This window comes from Neofelis nebulosa, chromosome 11 (genome assembly GCF_028018385.1).
Source record: "Neofelis nebulosa isolate mNeoNeb1 chromosome 11, mNeoNeb1.pri, whole genome shotgun sequence".
In the NCBI taxonomy this organism is placed as follows: Eukaryota; Metazoa; Chordata; class Mammalia; order Carnivora; family Felidae; genus Neofelis; species Neofelis nebulosa.
In genome coordinates this window covers 48604206-48631086 of record NC_080792.1, presented here as the reverse complement: position 1 = coordinate 48631086, position 26881 = coordinate 48604206, and the positions used below count along the sequence as shown (strand labels likewise).

At 41.4% G+C, this 26881-nt stretch overlaps 1 protein-coding gene across 3 annotated transcripts in view; it reads right to left on the bottom strand.

Moving 5' to 3' along the window:
- Nucleotides 1–17281, bottom strand: part of TMEM241 (transmembrane protein 241) — a 118938-nt gene extending 101657 nt beyond the window's left edge. For all 3 annotated transcript variants that reach the window (XR_009251015.1, XM_058692516.1, XM_058692517.1), the window contains exons 1-3: nucleotides 17124–17281; nucleotides 11958–12004; nucleotides 8905–8982 (exon numbers count right to left, since the gene is read on the bottom strand). Coding sequence is in view for 2 of the 3 variants with exons in the window: in XM_058692516.1 (XP_058548499.1) it covers nucleotides 8905–8982; nucleotides 11958–12004; nucleotides 17124–17195 (197 nt within the window). In the remaining variant the exon portion in view is untranslated. The remainder of the gene's footprint in view (nucleotides 1–8904; nucleotides 8983–11957; nucleotides 12005–17123) is intronic.
- Between the last annotated feature and the right edge of the window lie 9600 nt (nucleotides 17282–26881).

Below are 26881 nucleotides of genomic sequence, written 5' to 3'. Positions count from 1 at the left end.
CAAAGTGTGGCATTAGTTACAAAATTGCCTTCCAGAGGGGTTATGCCAACTCAGCCCTCTGCGATGGGGTACATGCTAGCATTCCCCCCAAACTCCTGTGTTGAAATCCTGCCCCCGGTGTGATAATTTGGAGGTGGGGACTTTGGGAGGTAATGAGGTCAGGAGTGTGGAGCCCTCATGATGGGATTAGCGCGCGTGCGCTCTCTCTCTCTCTCTCTCTCCCTCTCTCCCTCCCCCTCCACCATGGAAGGAGATGAAAAGATAGACAAGAAGAGGTCTTCACCAGAACCTTACCATGCTGGTACCCTGATCTTGGACTTCCCAGCCTCCAGAACTGTGAGAAATCAATGTTTATTGGTTAAGCCACCTGGTATTTTTTTTTTAATTTTTTTAATGTTTATTTATTTTTGAGAGAGAGAGCAAGCAGGGGAGGGGCAGAAGGAGAGAGGGGGGGACACCGAATCCAAAGCAGGCTCCAGGCTCTGAGCTGTTAGCACAGAGCCTGACACAGGGCTCAAACTCACAAACCATGAGATCATGACCTGAGCCAAAGTTGAAGGCTTAACCAATAAGCCACCCAGGCACCCCTGGTATTTTTCTTTTTAAGTTTATTCATTTATTTTGAGAGAGACAGAGTATATGTGAACAGGGGAGGGGCAGAGAGAGATGGAGAGAGAGAATCCGAAACAGGCTCCACACTGTCAGAGCAGAGCCTGACATGGGGCTCGATCTCACAAACCATGAGATCATCACCTGAGCTGAAACCAAGAGTCAGATGCCCAATAGACTGAGCCACCCAGGCATCTCCAATCTCTGGTATTTCTGTTATAGCAGCCCGAGCTAAGACACCTTCTACTGCCAGCTCTAAGACTATATAATTCTCTGGCAGCCAAATACCTACACATTAGGGACAAACCAGGCACATACCACTAATGCACCTTTTCTCCACCTATAATTTATAAGATGGCACCTCCCATGCTGGCTTATTTGTCCATTGTCCTATGTGCCAACAAAAGAGGCATGATGGAATTAAATCTTGAGGTGGTCCTCACAGAATGCTGGGTCTCTGTTGTACGAGGCCCTCTGGGGAACTGCTGAGCCAGTGAGTGTGTGAGTGTGCGTGTGTGTGTGTGTGTGTGTGTGTGTGTGTGTGTGTGTGCATGTGTGCAGGGATGGATCTCACAGCAACTCCTGGGGGAAAGTACTATTTGCCATGGGTCTGGTTTGAAAATTGTGGTGATACATAGTTTTTCTTATATGATTTATAAGCACGAGTATTGTGTCTTGTTTGAGTCTTGGGCTTGTTTGTTTTTTTGTTTGTGTACATCTCCTGTCCCTAAGGATCCTGATAAAACATTTTACAAGAAGCTAACAATAGTCTGTTGCCGTGAATTATAAAACTGTTGTTATCGAAATGAAGGCTAATTAAATTAAATCACTTGTTTTTCAAATAGAGCATGCATTATGGAAGGAACATCTGCTCCCTCAAAACACTCAGAAGTTTATCTGTTCATGAGGGCCCTTTGAGCTGAGTTCTTGAAAATTCTCTGCGTTATGCTGACACCTACTGGAGCTAAAAATAGTTTCCAAACATAAAAATACCAAGTCTAGGTGGTTCAGTCAGTTGAGCATCTTGATTTCAACTCAGGTCATGATTCCACAGTTGGGTTCGAGCCTGAGTCAGGCTCTGCGCTGACAATGCGGACCCTGTTTAAGATTCCCTTTCTCCCCCTCTCTCTGCATGCGCTCTTTCTCTCTCTCAAAATAAATAAATAAACTTAAAAACCAGTACCAAGCCACCAAGATACTAGGATTCATATTGCCTATTGGCATTGCCAAAAACAGTAATATCTTACAATTATAAAGTCAATATTTGCTTTACAGTTTACAAGGACTTTTACATATATTAACTCCCTACTCCCTACTTAGAGCAGATACCTAGATTTCATTTTGGGGGGTCCAATCCTGGTGAACATGGTACTTCAAGAATCCTGCTCACTACTGTCCCTCTTTCCTAATATTCTTAGACCTTTCCTCCTTCATTCTTTACTCTTCCTCTGACTCACAGAGGGTCAACTCCCTTAACAAAGTTCAGCCCTAATATCACTTGAACCCAAAATCCCTGTGATTATACTGTTTCTCACAGAGCATAACTTAGAACAAGAGTCAGCAAACTATGACCCATGGGCCATATCCCACCTGTTGCCTATTGCTGAAATACCATTTTATTGGCACACAGCCACACCCATCTGTGTATGTAGTCTATGGTGGCTTTCATGCCACAAAGGCAGAGCTGAGTTGTTGCAAGACACTGTATGGATACAAAGCAACAGTGACATGAGGTGCGGTCTACACTGAAGTGTGAGTTCAGCATTTTCCTATGCCCTGCAGGGTGGTATAGGCATGACCAGCAGCCACTATAAACTTCGAAGGTCCAAAAATTCTGTCCCAAGAAAGAAAAATACTGCATGGTATTTGGAATTATATGTGGAGTCTTAAAAAAAAAAAAAAAGAAAAAAGAAAAACTAAGAAAACAAACAAACAAAAAGTCAAACTCACAGAAACAGAACAGAAAGGTGGTTGCCAGGGGCTGGGGGCAGGTTAATAGAGGAGATTGGGAAAAGGGTACGAACTTTCAGTTATAAGATGAATAAAGTCTTAGAATCTAATGTATAAAATGGTGACTACAGTTGATAACACTGTGTTGTTGTGTCATTGACATTTCCTAGAAGAGTAGAATTTAAATGTTCTCACCCAAATAAATAAATAAATAAAGTGAGGTGATGGGTGTGTTCATTAATTGGATGGAGGGAATCTTTCACAATATGTACATATATCAAATTACCGCAATGTATACTTTAAACATCTTACAATTTTAGTTGACAACTATACCTCAATAAAGCTGAAAAAAAAATTCCTGTCCTCTACCATCCCTGGCTTCATGGACTCTTCTCTGGGGAATAACCATAATCACCACACCAAAACCAATCAGATTTTATTCATATTACGTCCCTGCAGTGGTTCTCCGTGTTTCCTGAGAATGCTTTGAAAGCTGTTTTTATCCTCCCCCCAAAGTAATTTCTACATAATATACATAAAGCATTCCTCTGGTGAAAAAACACAATAGGAAAAAAGATCAAAAACACATGGATTTTATGTTAACTCTCCTCTGTGAGCAAAGGTAACTGTTCGTAAAATTACAGGTCACTCAAAATGAAATACAACACATTAAAAAACATATTTGAGAAATTCCAACCACCAGTAGCTTTGATGAAGACAAGCTATCTCACTTAAAAACAAATAATTAATCATAAAAAGAAGCATCCTAATTGATTGGCTCACTGTTCATTTCTTTAGGGACAGGACTGAGTTAACTTGGAGGTTTTATCAAAGAAAATTTTTTGAAAGTATTCTTTATTTATTATGAGAGAGAACGAGTGTGGGAGTGGCAGAGAGAGAGAGAGAGAGAGAGAGAGAATTCAAAGCAGGTTCTACATCAGTAGTGCAGAGCCAGATGCAGGGCTCAAACCCACAAACTGTGAGATCATGAGCTGAGCTGAAACCAAGAGTTGGATGCTTAACCGACCAAGCCACCCAGATGCCCCAGAAAATTTTTTTTTCATTTGCAAAAGAGAGTGAGAGTGAGGGAGAGGGGCAGCGTGGAGCCTGACGTGTGGTTCATCCCATGACACTGGGATCATGAGCTGAGCCAAAATCAAGAGTCAGATGCTCAACCAACTGAGGCACCCAGGCTCCCCTATCAAAGAAATGTTTTATAGTTCTCCAGCAAAGATCCCCAATGGAAAATTAAAGAGTGGAGCTTTCTCCTTCATCTGTTAGAAATCTCTGGTCACAAAGGCACTGTGGTATAGTGTTATTAACTTAGAACTTCTCATCCTTGAAAACTTGAGTGTTAAAAATTTGCTGTCTTAGGTAGAGTGAACAAAAAGTAGTAAGTACATTGGGGCGCCTGGGTGGCGCAGTCGGTTAAGCGTCCGACTTCAGCCAGGTCACGATCTCGCGGTCCGTGAGTTCGAGCCCCGCGTCAGGCTCTGGGCTGATGGCTCGGAGCCTGGAGCCTGTTTCTGATTCTGTGTCTCCCTCTCTCTCTCTGACCCTCCCCCGTTCATGCTCTGTCTCTCTCTGTACCAAAAATAAAAAAATAAAAAAAAAAAAAAACTGTAAAAAAAAAAAAAAAAAAAAAAAAGTAGTAAGTACATTAAAATTTACTTTCGAAATGTTTTTATTTAAACATGTAGTCTGGTCATAAAGGGACCGGAGGATGGCATGTAATGTCTCCAATGAAATCACACCTGATTCTGTAAGCAATGGTTCAAGAATCCAGTAAAGAGTGCCATGGTCTCACTGTCAAATGTCTTGTCACGGTGTTCTAGATCACATTCTGGAAACACAGCCTACAGCGAGGGCTCCCACATCTGCTAGAAAAATCATTTGAACATTCTGCAGCAGGTTGGCAATGGCAGTAGAGCTGCCGATATAAGGACAAGCTTGCGACTGAAAGCCAGTGTGATCTTTCCCAGGACAGAAGGCCTCTAAAGCATCATCCAACACTTGGTGATTGCTGGTTGCTGAGTAAAAATCTTGGAGATGGATTCTATCGGGTCACTTAGTGGAGTCATGACATGGCCAGAGACTAACCAACACAGCAGAATGGCCTCTCTACAAAGTAGGAAATGTGGTGCCAGGTTCTGGAACTTGTTTTAAGAGGTAATCTTGGATTCTGCTGCACCCCAGGCTATAAGGGGTCTAAATGAGCTCTCATGGTATATGTTATTAAATACCGATTTGGAAACCACCCTCCAGCCCCACTGGTACAATCCTCACTCTACGATGACCCAGAGGACTCCACCCTGTCCACCTGCTGCTGTTTCCATTTTTAGTAGAGTCCAACCTCTGCCACCTCCACACAAGTGCACAGTCACACAGCAAAGCCAAGCTTTGGTTCTCTAGTAACATAATCGGAAAGCCAAGCCTAGTAGGAAACAGCAACCATGGCAAACACACACCCAGCCCAGGCATACATGAAGGAACATGGGTGCTGGGTCCTTGCTGCTAGACATCTGGTAACTCCCCTTTGCTGAGGATCTGTGGAAAATGGAAATGCTGTGCTGTTGCAGCAGTTATTAATTATAAGATTCACTAAGACACTAGGATCTTTGATAAGGCGTTAACCGAGCTAACATCGTGTGTAAGGATGTGAAGCCACCTGAGGAAGTACAGGCGATAGAAGTGAAAAGGTCTCTGAGAATTTAGCAGGGGGACGGAAAGGGGACATGCCCACAGATCTGCAATGGGTAGAACCTAGCATCACACAAGCTCAAAGGACAACAGTGTCTAGTGGGTCTCAAATTTCTACTGTTGGAGGATCATTCCTTTCAGGGAATGAACCTTGAGTGTCTTTGACTTTACTCAGCTCTACCAGTCATTCGTCCTTCCCTTCCCCCAAAAGGCAGAAGTATGAAGAATTCCATCAAGAGATGAATGGATAAACAAACTGTGGTATACATACAATGGAATATTATTCAGCTTCTTAAGAAGATTCTGACACATGCAACAATTCTGAGGACATTATGTTAAGTCACAAAAGGACAAATACTGTATGATTCCACTGAAATGAGGTATCCAGAATAGGTAAATTCACAGAGATGGAAAATAGAACAGTGGTTATCAGGGACTGGATGGAGGGAAGGCAGAATGGGGAGTTACTGTTTGTTCTGTTTGGGATGATGGAAAAGTTCTGGTAATGGTTGAACAACATTGTGAATGCACTTAATGCCACTGAACTGTACACTTAAAAATGGTCTAAAAATGGTAAAATTTATATTATGTATATTTTCTCACAGGAAAAATGTTTTTAAGTGGGAACCAATGGCTTAGCTCTTAAGGAAACAGGGCCAAAGTAATGTTTAAACGACTATTATGAAGTAAATAATTCACATCAGAAATTACAAGATAATTGTAGTCAGGGGCATTGTAAACAGAGTAGAGGACCCATGTTGATGAGCACCGGTGGACCCCAGTCCACAATCTGACCATTAGTACCTGCATTCTAGACCAATCTCTTGCCTCTGTGGAGGAATAAATGAAACCATATGGAATCAACATGCTTCATTATTTAACTGAATATTAGAACTATCACAGGCCTTGTGAATTCAGGGCACATATTTATTTTTATTTTTCAAATTAATTTATTTTTTTAATTTAAATCCAAGTTAGTTAACATGTAGTGTAATAACGATTTCAGGAATAGAATTTAGTGATTCATCACTTACATAAGTGCTCATCCCAACAAGTGCCCTCCTTAATGCCCCTTGCCCATTTAGCCCATCCCCCCATCCAACACCCTGCTAGCAACCCTCAGTTTGTTCTCTGTATTTATTTATTTATTTTTTTTTTTTTTCAACGTTTTTTTTATTTATTTATTTTTGGGACAGAGAGAGACAGAGCATGAACGGGGGAGGGGCAGAGGGAGAGGGAGACACAGAATCGGAAACAGGCTCCAGGCTCCGAGCCATCAGCCCAGAGCCTGACGCGGGGCTCGAACTCACGGACCGCGAGATCGTGACCTGGCTGAAGTCGGACGCTTAACCGACTGCGCCACCCAGGCGCCCCTGTTCTCTGTATTTAATTAAGAGTCCCTTATGGTTTGTCTCCCTCTCTGTTTTATCTTATTTTCACTTCCCTTCCCTTATGTTCATCTGTTTTGTATCTTAAATTCCACATATGAGTGAAATCATATGGTATTTGTCTTTCTCTGAGTTATTTCGCTTAGCATAATACACTCTTGTTCCATCCACATTGTTGTAAATGGCAAGATTTCATTCTTTTTGATCGCTAATATTCCATTGTGTGTATATGTATGTGCGTGTGTGTGTGTATATATATATATATATACGGATATAGATATATAAAGCACATCTTCTTTATTCATCTGTCAATGGACATGTGGGCTCTTTCCATACTTTGGCCATTGTCGATAGTGCTGCTATAAACATTGGGGTGCAAGGCACTTATTCATTTAAATGAAGACCCAGTTCTCCCTGAACCATCCACCATAACAATGGAGTATAAAGTAAGACCTCTGCTTAATATCACATATAAAAGTTTCTTCAAAAGTATCTTCATTTTGTGAAGGTAAGGATATTATACAGGTGAGTGACCTGGCCTGATCATTCAGTAGAGCTGTCTGCCTTGTCCATATAAACTTTGACTTCGTTTGCTCTTCATTTTGTGTCATTTCAGGTGAGGCATGATGTTCTGGAAGAATCATAAGAATTTACCTAGGTGAGGCAGGAGTGGCTAGCCAATTCAGGTTGTAATTTTGTCTGAAAAATGTCCTGGTTTTTGAGATTTCTTTTAAATGTATTTGACAAGTTGCCTTAAAAGATTCATAAAAACTAATATATAATACAATGTGTGATCTGAACTGAACCCTGGATCAGAATTTGGCAGGGCGGTGCGGGGGGCGGGGGGCAGGGTGGGAGTTACATTATAAGGATATTATTGAGAAAATTGGAAAAATATGAATTTGGTCTGTAGATGAGATAACAGTATTGCATCAATATTAATTTCCTCATTTTGATTACTATACTATAGTGAAGTAAGAAAATGTCCTTCCTCTTAGAAAATACACACTTATGAATTTAGAAGGGGAATTTTACTCTCAAATCTGCAACTTACTCTCATATAGTTCAGAAAAAATTATATATATATATATACATATATATATGTATACATATACATAAATTGCAAGACAAAATTATAGGAGAAGCAAGATAAAAGAATGAGGAATATGAGTAAAGGGTATGGAAATTCTTTGTGTTATTTCAAACTCTTCTGTAAAGTAGTAAGTAATTTCAAAATAAAAAATTTCCAAAAATTTTAAGTTCATTTAAAAACTCATTCATTGGGGAGTGCCTGGGTGGCTCAGTCAGTTGGGCATCTGACTTTGGCTCAGGTTGTGATCTCATGGTCTGTGAGTTCAAGTGCCACGTTGGGCTCAGTGCTGACAGTTCAGAGCCTGGAGTCTGTTTTAGATTCTGCGTCTCCCTCTCTCTCTCTGCCCCTTACCTGCTCATACTCTGTCACTCTCTCTCAAAAATAAATTTAAAAAACATAAAAAAAAATTATAGGGGCTCTCTTCTCCTGCTAGTATTCTACCAAAAATAAATTAAAAATTTATAATAAAAAATTATAATGAAAATAATTTAAAAATTATTTTTAATAAATAATTTAATATAATATAATATTATATTTAATATAATATAATAAAATATATTAATTTATAATTAATATAATATAATTAAAAATTTTAACTTATAAAAAAAACACACACAAAAAACTCATTCATCCGAGCTCCTGGGTGGCTTAGTTGGTTAAACGTCTGACTTCGGCTCAGGTCATGATCTCATGGTTTGTGAGTTCAAGCCCCACATCAGGCTCTGTGCTGACAGCTCAAAGCCTAGAGCCTGCTTCGGATTCCGTGCCTCCCTCTCTCTCTGCCCCTCTCCTACTTACGCTCTGTATCTCTGTCTTTCAAAAATGTATAAATGTTTAAAAAAACATTTTTTTAATTAAAAATAAATAAAAACTCATTCGTTGTGCTCCTATGATCTAAAACAAAGCCCAATTAATACAGTATTTTAAGTTATGTATCTCAATTAATTTTAATATTATATTAGTAACATCACTAAGGAGGAAAACACACTCCTTCAGTTCTATGTGATTATAAAAGCATTAAAATCCCAAGGTTCAAAGGGAACTAAGAGATCAAGCAACTCAAAGAAACATCTGCGTTTCCCAGTGTAACACCAGAAAAGATTAAATAATGTGAAGAGAATGCAGGGTATGAATCATGAATCCAGCAAGAAGATGTTGTTCTACCTTGAACTGCTGTTGATCTCAGCCCAGCCCAGTTTCCATGACACATGAAGCAAAAGTCCACCAATTAACGTCTGCCACCTGAAAAAGACAAAGGCCAATGTGAATTTAAGAGAGTGCCATAGTCTCATATGCCATCCAGACCTGGCAGAGCTCCTGGCTGACACAAATATACACATCCAAGCCTTCCTACAATTCTTTTCTCCCATTCTCTCCTAACTAGCATCCCAGGCCCCTCCTTCTCAACCTGTATTATTCTCGAATCCAGCTGTACCATTCAGTGCTGACACTGATATTCTTCTCTTCTTATTCTAGACTTCCTGAAGAACCTCCCCCACAGTCCCCACTTCTCCCATCATCCTTGAACTGATGATTTCCAAATCCCTACGCCCACCCGGATACCACCACCCTGACACCCCACAAGCTCCCAATGATAACTTGCCTAAAACGTTACCTTGAATTTCCCTTCCTCATTCTGATTTTCATCCTCTGCCCCTAATCAGCCAAACCAGAGCCTAGATGTCATCCTAGCTCTTCTCTCTTCAGTCACCTCTCTCATCTGCTCGCAAAATCCTATTGAACGCATCCCCATAACAGTTCTAGAGTACCAAGTCTTCTCTTCCCCACCTCTTCTACCTCTGCCTAATGCAGGCTCCCATCATGGCACTCCTCAACTCCAGTATCAGTCCCCAAACTGGTGTCCCTATCGCTAGGATGGCCTCACAACTTTCATTCTCTACCTGCAGCCAAAGTGCTTGTTCTAGAAGGCAAACTTCATTTTGCCACTTGCTTGTTTTAAAAATGTTTGATTTGGGGAGCCTGGATGGCTCAGCCATTTAAGAGCCTGACTTTGGCTCAGGTCATGATCTCACAGTTTGTGAGTTCGATCCCTGCATGGGGCTCTCTGCTGTCAGCACAGAGCCCACTTCAGATCCTCTGTCCCCTTCTCTCTGCCCCTCCCCTACTTTCTCTCTCAAAAATAAACATTTAAAATAAAAAGGCATCATTTCTTTAAAAACAAAACAAAACAAGGGTGTCTGGGTGGCTCAGTCATTAAGCATCTGACTTCAGCTCAGGTCACGATCTCATGGTTCACGAGTTTGAGTCCCACGTCAGGTGAGCTGGAGCCCTGCTTTGGGTGAACACAAGCCCTGCTTTGGGTGAGCACCAGCCCATTGGGGTAAAAACATGAATCGCGCTTTGGATGAGCACCGCCTTTCTCTCTCTCTCTCAATCTCTCTCTCTCTCTCTCTCTCTCTCTCTCCCCCTCTGCCCCTTCTGGGATTCTCTCTCTCTGCTGCTACTCGCTCACTTGTGCCCCCCCTTTCTCTCAAAAAACACACAAAAAAACACAAAACACAAAATACAAAACAAAACCAGTTGATTGATTCTTCCCAGGTGGCCAGATGCAGTTCCCAGTCTCTTTTCTGCCATAAGACACTTGGGATCAAGTGAGACATTCTTCCTCTGCATGCAAAGTACAAGGGGAGCACAGGTTATAAAATAAGCACCCCTGGGGCACCTGGGTGGCTCAGTTGGTTAAACATCCAATTCTCACAGTTTGTGGGTTCAAGCCCTGCATCAGGCTCTGTGCTGACTGTGTGGAGGCTGCTTGGGATTCTCTCCCTCCCCTCTCTCTCTGCCCCTCCCCAACTTTTGCTCTCTCTCTCTCTCTCTCTCTGAAAACAAATAAACTTTTAAAAAAATTTAAATTAGCTAACTAATTAGTTAATTAATTAAACACCCCTGCCCTTCCCACTGTACAAAGCACAGCAAACTTCAAAATGAGTGAGAGGGTACTACAGGCAATAACTTCACCCTGTTTCACTCTAATTGCTTTACTTTAGGTGAATAATTCATAGATTTCAAAACCTTATTTTTAGTTATGACTTGAGACACCTCACCACGGAAGTGATTACAACACACCCATGTGTTGCGACACAACAGTTGAGAACTGCTGGCCTACGGGGATAAAGTCACTTGCGAGTGACACACAAGCCTTCCTGGACAGGCACCCACCCCTCTCCAGGATCAGCTCCGGTGCATCTGCCATGGGCAGCTACATTCCAGCCATACTGAACAGCTGACAGCCTCGGGAATGTGTCAGGTCACTTTCTATTTCTAGGAGTCTCCATGTGCTGCCCTCTTGACACATCATGTTCTCCTACCTCTTTGTGTGTTGGTGAACACCTGCTCATCCTATTAGATTCAGTTTTTATGCCTCCTTTGTGAAACCTTCACTAACCCAGCCAAGCAGAACAGACAGATATGGGTCATGCCCTCCAACAGTGTGACCTAGAGCAGTGGCATTCAACCCGTATGATTCTTCCCCCTAGGGGACATTTGGCAATATCTAGAGACATTTTTGGTTGTCACAACAGGGGGTGGGGGAGGGGAGGGTTGCTAACTGGCATCTGGTGAGTTGTAGCCAGGGACTCTGCCAAACATCCTACAGTGTGCAGGACCAGCCCCCATAACAAAGGATTACCAAGCTCAAAATGTCAATAGTCATTTGAGAGACAGTGGCCCGGGGCAGGGCAGGGCAGGGGGAGGGCGCCACGGTGGCTCAGTCAGTTAAGCGTCCAACTTTGGCTCAGGTCATGATCTCACAGTCCGTGAGTTCGAGCCCCATGTCGGGCTCTGTGCTGACAGCTCAGAGCCTGGAGCCTGCTTCAGATTCTGTGTCTCTCTCTCTCTCTGACCCTCCCCTGTTCATGCTCTCTGTCCCAAATATAAATAAACATTAAAAAAAATTTTAAAAAACCCAGAAGTTCATATTCTTTAACCCAAATTTCTTATATAGGAATCTATTCCAAAGAAATAGCTAGAAATTTGACAAACTTGGATACAAAAATATGTCTGACAATACTATTTTTATACCCCCAATATGGGACACAATTTAATGCCCACTAATAGAAGGGCTAAATAAATTACAGTATGTCTATTTGATAAAAAAGAAAAATCTATGTAGTCATTAAAAATATTTTAAGGAACATTTAATGATGCTGGTTGGACATGCTCCACATATGTGTACAAAGAGCATAAAAGATACTCACCCTTGGAATAATGTAGGGTAGGTAAATTTCAAGACAGATAGGACATACTGAAAAACAAAGAGCAGATTAATGGACATTTTCAAATTATGGAGAATTGCTAGACTGTATAATCAAAGAAATCCCTATTGAAGAAATATAAGTATACTCTAGTTTCAAAAAGGCATTTACCTTTCCCCCCAAAATCATACATGGGAAAAAAAAAAAAAAAGACCTTCCAAGTCATACTAAAAAGAGCGAGTCTTTTTCCCCCAGGGTCGCCAGAAGCCTAACCACCTCTTGGTGGGGAAATAGAACTGGTATCATCAGCAAATTGGGCCGCACAGCAGCTGGGTCTGGTGCTGTGGATGTCCAACAACTCAGTATCTTCCCGGGCCTCAGGGGAAGTCACGTTGGAACTGCAGTAATTCAAGAAAACCGGACAAACCCCTGGACGCACTCTCTTTTCTCAGGGTACCCCCTTTATCTACTGTCCAATTTACCTCAAAATCCAACCCCCTTCTTTGATTCTCTTCAAGCAAGAACTGCATCCTAGTGTTTATTTCCTTTGTTTTCCTTCCATTTGGGGGCATTTGGCTTTTGCATTCTAAAGGTACTTTTTTTGTTTTTTGTTTTTAAACTAATACTGCTTAGGCATCATACCTTTCCCTGTGCTTTAGCATTTTAAGGATTTTTTTTTTTTAAACCAACTTGGCTAAGGTCAACAACTTGTTTTTCTATTATGTCTTTTATAACACTTTATGAAATGGGACTGTGTTTTGTCTTTCTGGATATCTTTTCCTATTTTTCCTACCATTGAGCACTAAGACTTTTTGTAAAGTTTAAAAACCATTAAAGTCTCTAGGCAAGGACTCTACTGATTCTTCACATGATGTAAAAATAGAGTGGACTGGTGTTGGGCAAATTTACATACCTATTTTTTTCCCATGGATTAACCTATACATAGGCCTCCTAGTGTGAGCTCCTAAATGTCACAATTACAGCTAACTGCCTGTGCTCTGTATTTACTTGAAATGGACCTTCAGGGCCCCTGGGTGGGTCAGTCGGTTGGGTGTCCGGGACTTTGGCTCCAGTCACCATCTCACAGCTTGTGAGTTCAAGCCCCTTGGGTGCCCCGCGTCGGGCTCTGTGCTGATGGTTCAGAGCCTGGTGATGCTTTGGATTCTGTGTCTCCCTCTCTCTGTGCCCCTCCCCCGCTCACACTCTGTCTCTCTCTCTCTCTCAAAAATAAATAAGACATTAAAAAAAAAAACTTAAAAAAAAAATGGACCTTCTTCTTCTCTGAAGTCTGTTTATTCACATAGGTCAATAGGCTCCTTCCCACTTTTCCCTGATATTTTCATTCTAAAACAGAGAAAGGATGAACAAGTGAGCATCTGGGCCATGTGCTCTATCACCCTAAACAACCCTCTTGAAGACAGCAAATATTTATTTAGTTTAGTGTATGCTGGGCTTTGTCCTACATCCTGGGGGGAGACAAAATGCTGAAGCTCTTACCTGACCTTGCTAAAGAAGAGTGACAACAGTGAAAAGCGAAATCTCTGACAAATGCAATCTAAGTCCTAATATTCATTCTTTAGCAGTTCCTCAGGCCACTGAAAAGTGTTGCTCAGAGCAAAAGGCTATTCAGTGGAACAGCAGTGAGCACTTCTCATGGAAAAAGAAGGAGCAATTTGGGAGTCTTTGAAAGGAAAACAGATGTGGACGTTGTCCCCAGGCTGAAAGCTTAATAGCTCTGAGGGGAAGAAGGGCTGGTGGCTGCCTGGGCCCTAAGCCTGGTTACTGCCAGGACCTCCCACAGGCTGGAGGAACACCTCAGACACGATGTCAGGAGAGGCAAAACACTTGCTGTTCAAACTAAAATCAACCGTTCTTTTAACACTAGAAGGGCTGGGCCTAAAATAGACAAGAGTTTTTTTTCAATGAATTTTCTTTTCTGCAAATGTAGAGGGAAATAGTTAGAGGAGAAAACTGCCCTGAGAAATAGGAAAATTAAAAAACTAGCATGGGGCGCCTGGGTGGCTCAGTTGGTTAAGCATCTGACTTTGTCTCAGGTCATGATCTCATGGTTTGTGGGTTCAAGCCCTGCATTGGGCTCTCTGCTGTCAGCGCAGAGCCTGCTTTGGATCTTCTGCCTCCCTCTCTCTCTGCCCCTCCCCTGGTTGCTTTCTCCCTCTCTCTCTCCCTCTCTCCACCCCCCTCTCTCTCTCTCAAAAGTAAATAAACATTAAAAAAATAGCAAAGAGTCTTCTAAAAACTGGAAGAGTGGATCCTATCTCTAAACACAAAATAATGTTCACTAATTCAAAAGAAAAATCATTCGGCAGAGATTATATGCTGGGGGGCTCACTGCACAGTTCCCTTCTCACTTGGCCCCTATTTGGTCCAAGCCAACCTGTTATGGCTGCCAGAAAGAAGCACGACTGTCCTATTTGAAACAATGGCATCATCTAAGAGTTACAAAGTCCCTACCATAGTCCCATTATGAAGGACTACCTCTCCCACCCCTGCCTGGGCCTCACATCTACCTGCTGCTACTCTTGACTCCATTTCTTTCCCCTTTGTACAGTCTCCTCCCCTCCCGTTCCCTCTGCCTTCTGCTGTTACTCTTCTGCTTTTGATCTGCTCCAACACTCCCAAGAGCCCTAAACCAAAGCACTCCAAACCATCACGGAAAATGGAAAAGGATTTGTTGTTTAAGTTCTGAGGGTCCTTGGAAATCTACAATTTTTATTACTCGGATTAGATATTCCTAGAGACAGGACAGTTTGGCTTCTTTTTCTCTAGCACCTTGAAGCATGATGCACATGGAAGGTAATCCATCTTTATAGCATTGACTATAAAATGGTGAGGGACCCTAATAAATATAACAATAATGCCACAGATGCCAATGTGCATCCAGAGGAGGTATAAATTTCTGTGAACTAAGTGTTATCTGCCTGCTGGATTGTTTTGCTTAGATACTCTGTTTTTTAACCAATGCCCGCCTGGCTCATGGGTTTTCATGAAAGACTTGTCACTCTTCTCCGTCTGATGATTATATAGAAATAAAAGGAAGGTCATTTTGTTTTTAAGTGAAATATTATCAATATGTTCATCAGGTTAACTAAACAAATTAGAATAGTTGAATGAAAAGGCCAGGATTTCACAAATTCATATATTCTAGAAAAGGTGCTAAAATAAATCTTTTAGTTTAGCTTCCTGTGAGGAAGAAACAAATCTGTTAAAAGCTAATTACTGGGTCACCCCATATGCAAAAGATTGTCTTTCCTTCCTTCTAGAGTAATTACCACTTACCTTATTTACCATGATATTGGGCACTTGGCCAGTCAACTCAGTAACTCAATTAATCATTTTGATTAATCCTCAGAACGACTTTTTGAAAAGGACTTGTTAATCCTATTTTAAAGTTAAAAAACTTAGCTTTAGAGAAATTTAAGTCCCAAAGACCAAGCTAAGTGGAGCCAGGATACAAACCCATCACTGTCTCTCAGGAAGGCAGTATTAATGGATCTTCAAAGGCCCATCACCGAAAACTAAAAATCAACTGGACGGGAGGAAGGATTCTGACAGGGTTCTGGTGCATCATCTGAGTATTCTGAAGACAGTCCTCACGTTAAGAGAGAAGGTATAAGGAAATGCTATTGGTTAACAGTCCTTTTCCAGAGAGCAAGAGGGGTCTGGGTTTTGAGGGGGATGGGCAGGGGAGACCCTACAATGGGGGAAGGTGGTCCTGGGCCTGGTATCCCCCACTTTGTCTTGGTGTCCAGCCAACCTCTATGACAAGAGGGGATGCCCCACCCTAGCCCTCAAAAGTCTAACATTTCCCTGTATGGTCCTAATCCAAGGCCAGCTTCTCCCTCCTAACAAAATAAAAACATGGCACCACTGCTTTTCTGGATTTTCATAAAAAAGAGTTTCATGACATTACTTTAAAGAAAATTAACTTTATAAATATTTTATTTTCAAAAATAATTCCACAAAAACTCTTGAATATAGTGGAAATGTATGGGATGGAGACATATTTTTAAAAGGACTGCCAGGGCGTCTGGGTGGCTCGGTCGGTTAAGCGTCCGACATCGGCTCAGGTCATGATCTCACGGTGTGTGGGTTCGAGCCCCGCGTTGGGGCTGACAGCTCAGAGCCTGGAGCCTGTTTCAGATTCTGTGTCTCCCTCTCTCTCTGCTCCTCCCCTGTTCATGTTCTGTCTCTGTCTCAAAAATAAATAAACGTTAAAAAAAAAGACTGCCAAGGGCACCTGGGTGGCTCAGTCAGTTAAGCCTCTGACTTTGGCTCAGGTCATGATCTCAGGGTTTATAGTTCCAGCTCCACATTGGGCTCTGTCTGTGCTGATGGCTCAGAGCCTAGAGCCTGCTTCAGATTCTGTCTCCCTCTCTCTCTGTCCCTCCTCTGCTCTTGCTATCTCTCTCTCTCTCTCTCAATAATAAATAAACATTAAAAAAAGATTGGCTATCAGTGGTGTGAGGGAAAGATGGATATGGAAATGGATTGATCTCTTCTGTTTAAAAGCTTGGCTGGGGGGAGGGGGGTGGCTATCTGGCTCAGTTGGAAAAACTTTGACTTGAGCTCAGGGTAATGAGTTGAGTCCCATGTTGGGTGTAGAGACTATTAAATAAATAAAACTTTAAAAATAAAAAAAAAATTAAAATTAAAAATAAAAACTTCTGGAACCATGTGGGTTTCTAGGGCAGGGGCGTGTTTCAGAAAAAAAGGCAGGATATGTCAGATTTCTTCTACTCTTCCTGCCGCGAAAGAACAAGAGCCAATTGCTTTTTTTCCCTGAAAAGTAGTATGCACAACCCAAAATTAAGTTCCTGGGAATTCACCAGTCAAAAAATTTGGTGACCCCTACTTACGCTCTCTTTCTTTCTCAAAAATAAATAAACATTAAAATAAATAAATAAATTTAATTTTAGAAAATTCGTTGTCCCAGGAAATGTAAAGGATGCTTTACAGGACCGGAAACAGGGCCAGTGCAGTCCAGCAAATCCTATTTCTAAATGAGCATTCCACACAGAGTCGGCTTCCTCTCCACTACCATCAGGAAAAATCAGGTAAAAAGCTGGAGGCTGCATCTGTTCCACGTACGATGTGGGGGCTCCGATCTCCCACGTGCAATCATCGCCACCCCGCGCCCGCCCCCCTCACCTTGTTCGTGAGGTAAGACGCCAGGTAGCAGGTACAAAAGGTAAGGCCCACCAGGCACCTCCTCACGCACATCGGGCAACCCGCGCCCCTATCCGGGAACCCCGCGGGAGCTCCGCGGCAGCCTCCGGAGCAAGGCCACAGCCGCAGCTGCCAGGACAGCCACGTGGCTCCAAGCTCGGCCAATCCGCGCGGGGACCGCCCCTGGCGCCTGCCTCTTAAAGGGACCCGGCCGCCGCGGGCCCGGCAGCTGCCCTGTGGACGAGGTCGCTCTCTGCTGTCTTGGGAGGTAGGGGGAGAAAGATCGCCGGGCCGGGGCTGAGATCGACCCCACCGCCTGTGGGGAAAGGGCGGACACTAGTCCCTGTAAAAAAAAGTCGAAAATGGCAAACGAGGGGGAAAAAAGCAGTTTACAAAACAGTTCACGACATTGCATTACCGTTTAAAGAAAAATGTTCATAGCTGTCATCTAAACGATGGGACGAACATGTTATGAATTTGCCCTGTTTTCTACACCGGGTCTGTATTACTTTTGCAAACGACACCAAAAAGTTAATGATAAGTGTTATTTTAAAAGAAGGAAGCCTGAGGAGCTGGAATGAATGTAGTTGTTTTTTGTTGTTTTTTTTTTTCTTTCTCTTTTTTTAAGAGAAGTCATTCCATTGTGTTGAAATTTACATAAAATAAATCCTCCTGAAAGTGGAGTTTCAAGCACAGCCCCTATTCCTAGTATATAGGTTAGAAAATTTACCTAGTTAGGTTTCTGGCAAATAGTAGTAAACATACATGAAACATGTTGATGGACTTTGTCAGGAGCTAGAGGTACAAGTGTTCCCCATATGCACACACACAGATATTTAGAAATACCCTGTACACCAGGAAACCTTCACTTTTTAAAATTTGTATTCCCTAGGGCGTTTGGGTGCCTCAGTCGCTTGAGCTTCCGACTTGGGCTCAGGTCATGAACTCGCGGTTGATGGGTTCCACCCCGCGTGGGGCTCTGTGCTGGCAGCTGGGAGCCTGGAGCCTGCTTCAGGTTCTGTGTCTCTCTCTCCCTCTGTCCCTCCCCCGCTCGTACTGTCTCCGTCTCTTGCTCAAAAATAAATAAAATGTAATAATAAAAAAATTAAAATTTGTATTCCCTGTGTAAAATTGCTTATCAACTATAGTATCCAAGCAAACACCCGATGTATTATCTCTACATAAAAGATAAATAAGAAGTAATTTTCCCCTGACGATATTTTAGGAAACCTATTTCAGAGCTAAACAGTCTTTACAAAGAAAATTTTTGCTCAATAAAATTTCTTTGAAATCAGTAGTTGGTACTACTTGATATTCTCTGAGTACTTTTAGTACATGAACAGGTTCAGGTGGAGCCCTATTATTTTCTAGTTATTACTTAACTTATTTTCTTTGACGGAAGTTGCTTAACAAGCAGGAGCAACCAGAACAATAAAGAACCACGCAAATAGAAGCTGACATTTGTAGCAAGAGCGCTGATAGATTTTGCCAGAGCCATTGATTTTTCCAAAGCTGCATTATTCTGTTTCACAAAGCAAACTAAACTAAGATTAGATGAAAATAAAATCATCAGGTCTTACACTGACACACAACAAACTGCTACATATGAGATTGAGGTTACACCTTCTAAACACAAGAAAAGATATAACCACTTGTATTGTTAATTAACATCTTTGAGACCAAAAGTTTACAGTTATAAATTTACTTTTTTATAATGGATCCATAAGTGCTCAATAAATGTTTGTTAAATAAGAAAAGACAGGAACTTGGATAAAACAACTCCTCTGGGGGTTTTCCCCAACAAATCTTTTTTAATAATGAATTTTTTTGACAGCTCACATGGGAGAATTCTCAAAGGATGGCAGAAGCAGCAGCATACATTTTTAAACCTAAATCCCACTTTAAAAGTAGACAGAACATGGGGCGCTTGGGTGGCTCAGTCGGTTGAGCGTCTGACTTCAGCTCAGGTCACGATCTTGCGGTCCATGAGTTCGAGCCCCGCGTCGGGCTCTGGGCTGATGGCTCAGAGCCTGGAGCCTGCTTCCGATTCTGTGTCTCCCTCTCTCTCTGCCCCTCCCTCGTTCATGCTCTGTCTCTCTCTGTCTCAAAAATAATAAAATAAACATTAAAAAAAATTTTAAAGTAGACAGAACATAGGGGCGTCTGGGTGGCTCAGTCGGTTGGGCAGCTGACTTCAACTCAGGTCATGATCTTGCTGCTCGTGAGTTTGAGCCCCTCGTCCGACTCTGTGCTGACAGCTCCAACTCAGGTCATGATCTTGCTGCTGGTGAGTTTGAGCCCCTCGTCCGACTCTGTGCTGACAGCTCAGAGCCTGGACCCTGCTTTGGATTCTGTGTCTCCCTCTCTCTCTCTCTGCCTCTCCACTGCTCAGGCTCTGTGTCTGTCTCTCAAAAAATGAATAAACGTTAAAAAAAAGTTTTTTAAGTAGACAGAACATTAATATTTCTTATGAATGTAGATGCAAAACTTCTCAACAAAACACTAGGAAATGGAATCCAGCAACATGTAAAAGGAGTACATGCCAAGACCCACAGTGATTTTTCCCAGGAATGCAAGATTTGTTTAACATGCAAAAATCAATTCATGTACTATACCATATCAGCAGATTAAAGGACAAAAACCACATGATCATCTCAGTAGAAATAGATAAGGCATTGGACAAAATTCAACACCTTTCCATGATTAAAAACACTAAAAAAAAACTGGAATAAAAGGGAATTTCCTCAATATGATAAAAAGCATCTGTGATAACCCCACAGCTAGCATACTTGATGGTGAAAGACATTTGCTTTCTTCCCTAAAATCAGGAACAAGACCAGGATGACCATTCTTGCCACTTTTACTTAACATTATATTGGAAGTTCTAGCCAGAACAACAAGGCAAAAACGTAAAATAGAAGGCAATATCTATTGGGGGAAAAAAAAACCCTCTCTCTACCATAGATTTTGAATATAAAAGATTTTGAATATAAAAAAGTCCTGGGGCACCTGGCTGGTTCAGTCAGAGGAACATGTGACTCTTGATCTCAGGGTTGTGAGTTTAAGCCCCACCCCATTGGGTGTAGAAATTACTTAAAAATAAAATCTTTAAAAATAAAGTCATCAAGGATAGAATGATAAGGTCTAATATACATTTAATATAAGTTTGATTAACAAAGAATATAGAGAATGTGAAAGAGACACTTTTCACAGAACTAGGATAGAGAATGAATCCTCAGATACAGTAGAGACAATGAATCCTGAGCAAACTACATGAAAAGAAATCCACTTAGCCAATTTTCACATTCAAATACCATATTTTGATTGTAGCAAAAAACACATGACATAATGCATTATCTTAACCATTTTTATTTTATTTTATTTTAATTTTTTTAACGTTTATTTATTTTTGAGATAGAGAGAGACACACAGCATGAACAGGGGAGGGGCAGAGAGAGAGGGAGACACAGAATCGGAAGCAGGCTCCAGGCTCTGAGCCATCAGCCCAGAGCCCGACGCGGGGCTCGAACTCGCAGACCACAAGATCGTGACCTGAGCTGAAGTCGGTCGCTTAACCGACTGAACCACCCGGGCACCCCTATCTTAACCATTTTTAAATGCACACTGCAGTAATGTTGAGTATATGCACATTGTTGTGCAACAGATCCCTAGAACTTTGCATCTTGTGCAATTGAAACTCTACCTATTGAACAATTCCTCTTTTCCTGTTCTCCCCCATTCCCTGGCAAACACCATTCTACTTTCTATGTCTTAAAGTTTGACTAATTTAAATTCCTCTTATAAGTAGAATTAAATACATATTTTTAATTAAAGATTATTCTCCTTTTATTTATCCTTATAGTCAGAGTATTATATCAATTTTTAAAATAGTATACAGTAAAGGAAGCAAAACAAAGTATTTGTTATTTAAAAATGGCAATGGGTTCCATAGGGTTCAGAATCATTGAATCCCAACCTAACCCAAATGACCCATATCCATAACACTGCACTCTAGTAACCTTATCTTTTTTTTTTTTTTTAGATTTTATTTTTAAGTAGTCTCTGCACCCAACATGGGGCTTGAACCTACAACACCAAGATCAAGAGTTGCATGCTCTACTGACTGAGCCAACCAGGTACTCCAAGTAACCTCACTAAATATACCACAGACTTTTCCTGTCCCATGCCTTGTCTTATACCATTCCTTCCCCTGAAACTAACTTTATAGCTTTCTCCAACCTTCATGCCATAGTTTGGTGGCACCTTCTCCATGCAGCCTTTCCAGATCTCACTAAGCCACAATGAATCCTGAAACGTTCATTTTCTATAGCTGTGATTTGACAAGTAATCATGCACCCTTTTGAGATAGAAGTGTTGTGTTATTTAATGTTGTGTGAATATATTATCTTTCCAACTATATCTTGTAGTTCTTTTTTTCTCCCACAAGGCTTCAGAAGTATCGTAGGCAGTTAATAAATATTTGTTGGTTGCCTGAAGCAACTACATGCAAAATAGACTTAACTAGTTTCAATATTAAAGACTAAAGAGTTTTATATCTGCTCTCTTTACTTTTTTATTAATTTGTTTTGGCTAGGCTCCATGCCCAATATGGGGCTTGAACTCACAACCTTGAGATCCAGAGTCACATGTTCTACCAAGTGAGCCAGGCACACACTCCTGTTCTCTTTAGAGACCAAGAATCTGCTGATTCCATGTGTTTAGGCAGTGCAAATTCTGGAATAGCTTTGTCTCTGCTGAGCACCAGTGAGTTTATCAAAAGATGATAGGGAGTAAATCTGGAGCTAAATGCTTTAAACGTTGTGCTTATTCCACTTCACAGAGACATGGCCATTCAAGGACTCATTCTTAAATAACATAGGACTACATGCTGTTGTTAGTAAACCACACTTTTTATAGTAATAGTATTTATAAATGTGGACTGTAAACTTTTTCAATGCTGTACATTTCACCCTATCTTCCTTTTTAAGACGTATACGGTTGGTGGCACTAGGGATATACCTTAAATCATTAAATCATTAAAATTGTTAATCCACAAGCTCTATTCTAATGTGAAACTCCATCCCAAGGGGAAAAAAACTTCCCTTATCCCCACAGCCTGTCTTCTCTAAAACTTGAGTGCCCTCTGAGACTACTCATCTCCGTCTGGTGTCCAGGGCAAGGAATAAGGGTCATCATTCTTTGCTCTCTCCAGAGTAGCCCCCAAAACATTATTCTGCACCAGCCCCCCAGGAAAATGGCTCTCCTCTGGCATCTCTAACCATCTCACTCTGTCGAAGCTTCTTTACCAGCATCATCTACCAACCTCTGGGGTACAATCTGCATGTATTCTAAAGACTCTGGCACCTGCTCATACTCACTGCCCTCCACTCCAAGCCCTGCCATCTTGCTGGATAATTTTAAGGTCCATTTGGATCACCCATCCAATGTCCTGATGTTTTATCCTGTTCCCTTAAGCTTCCCAACCTCATCCTCACCGCTGCTTCTCTGTAGCTTCCTCTGACTTGGGAATAATCTACATCTGCTCTTCCTTTAAAACTCTTATATAGCAGGCTTCTCACTCACTCACTCGCTCTTTCTGAGATGAAATTCGTATAACATAAAATAAAGCATTTTAAAGTGTAAAATTCATTGGTATTGAGCAGATTCACAACATTGTACGACTATCACCTATATCGATTTCCAATTTTCTCCACCCCCAAAGAAAACCCTTTACCTATTAAGCAGTCACTCTTAATTTCCCTCTTCTTCTCACCCCACCCCCTGGCAACCACCAATCTGCTTTCTGTCTTTATGGATTTACCTATCCTGGATTTTTCACATAAGTGGAATCATACAATATGTGCCTTTGTCACTGGCTTCTTTCACTTAGCATGACGTTTTCGAGGTTCATCCACATTGTAGCACATATCAGTACTTCATTCCTGAATTAGTTTCCCTGGGCTGCCATAACAAAATACCACAGACTGGGTGGCTTAAACAGTAGAGATTTATTTTCTCAGTGTTCTGGGGGATGGGAGTCCAAGATCAAGGTGCCTACAGGACTGTTTTCCTTTAAAAGCTGCTCTCGGGGGCACCTGGGTGGTTCAGTTGGTTAAGTGTCCTACTTCGGCTCAGGTCATGCATGATCTCTCAGTTCGTGGGTTCAAGCCCCACATCAGGCTGTGTGCTGACAGCTCAGAGCCTGGTGCCTACTTCAGATTCTGTGTCTCCCTCTCTCTCTCTGCCCTCCCTCCCCCACCTATCACATTCTGTGTGTGTGTCTCTCTCTCAAAAATGAATGAACTTAAAAAAGTTTTTTAAAGGCTACTCTCTTTGGCTTATAGGTGGCTGGCCTCTTGCTGTCCCTTCATGTGGATGTTCCTCTGTGAGCAGGTGCCCTAGATGTCTCTTTCTTTTCTTATAAGAATACCAGTCAGACTGGATTAGGGCCCCACTCTACCACCTTTATTTTAATTTAGTCACCTCTGTGAGACCTTATCTCCATATACTGTTACATCCTGAGATACTGGGGGTTGAGACTTCAATAAGCGAATTTTGGGAGTCATGATTCCATCCATAAAAGTTGCTTTTATGGCTGGGTAATGTTCTATTGAATGTATATACCATATTTTGTTTATCCATTCATCCACTGATGGACATTTGCATTGTTTCCACCCTTTCGCTATTGTGAATAATGGTTCCATGAACATTCAGGTACAAGTATTGTTGAGTACCTGTTTTCAATTCTTTTGGGTATATACCTAGGCGTGGAATTGCTGGATCATATGGTAATGCTATGTTTAACTTATTAAGGAACTGCCAAATTGTTTTCCACAGCAAGGGCATCGTTTTACATTCCCACCAGCCACATACGAGGGTTCTCCACATCTTTACCAACTCTTGCTATTTAGCCCACTACCTCTTCACTCTTTAGGTCCATTATGGCATTTCTCTCTCTCAATTTCTTCACTCCAACTTCATCAAAATCTCTTGCCCTTGACTCCTTATATTCCCCCTAAAAACCATCTCCTTTTTCATTTCTTTCCAAAGCTAATATAAACCACATAATTCAATATGTGTGACATTGAGCTCCCCAAGTGTCAGTTTTTCAATCTATAAAGTGGGGATAACAATATTCCCCAGGACCATTTTAAGAACCGAATGAGCTAACATGTTTGAAGTGTTTAATTCAACACGTATTAAGCATTCACTAAGCAGTAGCTATGATATTAACTATCAGATTTCTAACTTTACCCCTTACTTTTTTCTCATAAACTCCAGGCTTTCATTGGTCATTTTTTTTTGTTCGTTTTTTTTTTAGTGTTTATTTATCTTTGAGAGAAAGAGAGAGAGAGAACAGGGCAGGGGCAGAGAGAGAGGGAGACACAGAATCCAAAGCAGGCTTCAGGCTCTGAGCTGTCTGCATAGAGCCCAACCCAGGGCTTGAACTCACAAGCTGTGAGATCATGACCTGAGCTGAAGTCTGACATTTAACCGACTGAGCCACCCAGGTGCCCCTGGTCATTTTCAACTGCATCCATTTAGTTCATTCATTCACAGGTATTTGTTGAGTGCCTATTACATGTCAGGCACCATACTGAGCATTGATTACAGCAGTGAACAAAATAAACGTGACCCTTGCTTTCATGGAGTAAAAGAAAAAAAAGGTAAATAAATGTGTTCTTATACATGTTGATGGCTGCCATGGTTCATAGGTAACTGAAGTTTAACGTATCCAAAATTAGCATTATCTTCCCTGTGAACCAGATTTTCAGACACCACCATCCACCCAGTCAACCAATTGAAAAAGCAGAAGTTATTTCAGCTCCTTGAGCTTCAATGAGATGCCTTACCTCCCATTCCACCCCTACCCCTACGTGCACTAGCAACATCAGGCACCGAAGTCCAAGAACAAAATCTTGGAAATAAGATAAAGAGTTGGAATATTCAAGTTGCCTTATAGAAATGAAAAAAAATTTGAAATTAGTCTCAAAGTATTAACCCTCATCATTAATTGCCTGGCAGGTTTTCCAGTCTCCAACCTCACCTCTCCCCAGTCTACCCTTCACACAACTGTCAGAATTATCTTCCTAGTAAGCAAACCTGAAAACATGACTTTCCCCATTTAAAATCTTTTACTGACTATTGTCTAACCTCTGAAGTTCTTGGCATTAAAATCTCTTAGACCTGGCCCTTCCCTGCATTCTCCAACTCAATCTTTTACTTTGTCCCTTTTGAACTGTGGGTTCAAACCATGTCAAACCTCTTGCCTTTTTCCAATGCATGCTGTATACAGTTCCTCTTTGTGTGGAAGCCCCCACTTGCCCTTACAGCCTATCTCAGTGATGGCTGCTTATCTTGCAAGAGTGAACTCAGTGTCATCGACCTTAAGGAATCATTCCTGAACATCTAAGTAGATCTGACCTCTTTCCTTTATGTGATCCCTGGGTCCTGCATATACTTCTATCATAGCATCTTTAACACTTAATTGTACTTGTGTTTATGACTTCAAGGTACATGAGGATGGGCACTTATTTTTATTCATATTTGTCACTTCAATGTTAGGTACTAAAGAAAGCACTCACATTTTTTTGAATAAATTATCTAAAACAAATAGCCAGATTCTTAGTTCTAGTTTTGACTTCCAGTCATTTTCTGATATGTCTCCCACATGGCCCCCTTACTGGCACATTTTTGTCACACACTGCATCTCAGTCTTTCTTTCTGATCTACTCTTTTTCCTTTAATCTTTTTCTTTAGAAATTCTTGGCTAATTTAATAGGAAACTCCAATAACTTTTCTTGCTTGATTCTCTCTCCTGTTTCTTTCTTATCCAGAATTGAGGGATCCATTTAATTTTGGTTACATCCATTTTCCCTCAACTATCTATACCCCAGTCATAACCCTTTGGACCTTAAGAGGGAATGTAATTTCCACACACATTCACATATATGGGCAACATTTGCCAAGCACAGGTCTGTATCCTATAATTTGGAGTTTTTGAAATATTCAGAACGTGTTCTGATCGGGAACGGCAAGAACTGTGTGCTAAAGGAAACCATCAAAGTGAGTATCCTAGGGATCTCAAGCATAGACAGTCAGGGATCCTGGCTCAGAATGGCAATTTAAGGAGAACATTGCTATTCAGAATAGTGCTTATTTCCAGAATGTCTGAAGAGTCAACAAGTAGAGATATAGAGCCAGTCCCTTAGCCCAGGGTGCCTGGGTTCACCACTCATTAGCTTTGCCACTCACTAGCTGTATGGCCTCCAGCAGGTTACTTTATGCCTGGGTTTTATTATCGGTGAAATTGAGATCATGCTAGAAACAATGCACCTCTTAGGATTCTTTTGAGGATTGAGAGTTAACACAGTACTTTGAACAATGCACAAATACAGTAAGTGAAACGTAATGCTTAGCTATTTTTATCCGGTCACTTGATAAGAATCTACAAAACACCTAACCAAAACTTTTATTACGCAGTCCTATTTTTTTTTTTGCTCAATGTTCCATTACACATTTTACAAATTTTCTTTTTATGCCCCGCTTCCTAATGGCAGTAACAACAAAATCTGACTACTTTCTGTCCCCCATACCATCCCAGTTTAGAATTAACTCAGAAAATAATGAATGAACAGAAGCAGTCTCGTTTGTTTGTTATAAACAACTGAGTCACACGCAGTCAAATTCACTTTAACTAGATCCAGCTGCAGTCTCCGGCAGCCAGAGGGGAAGGGGGG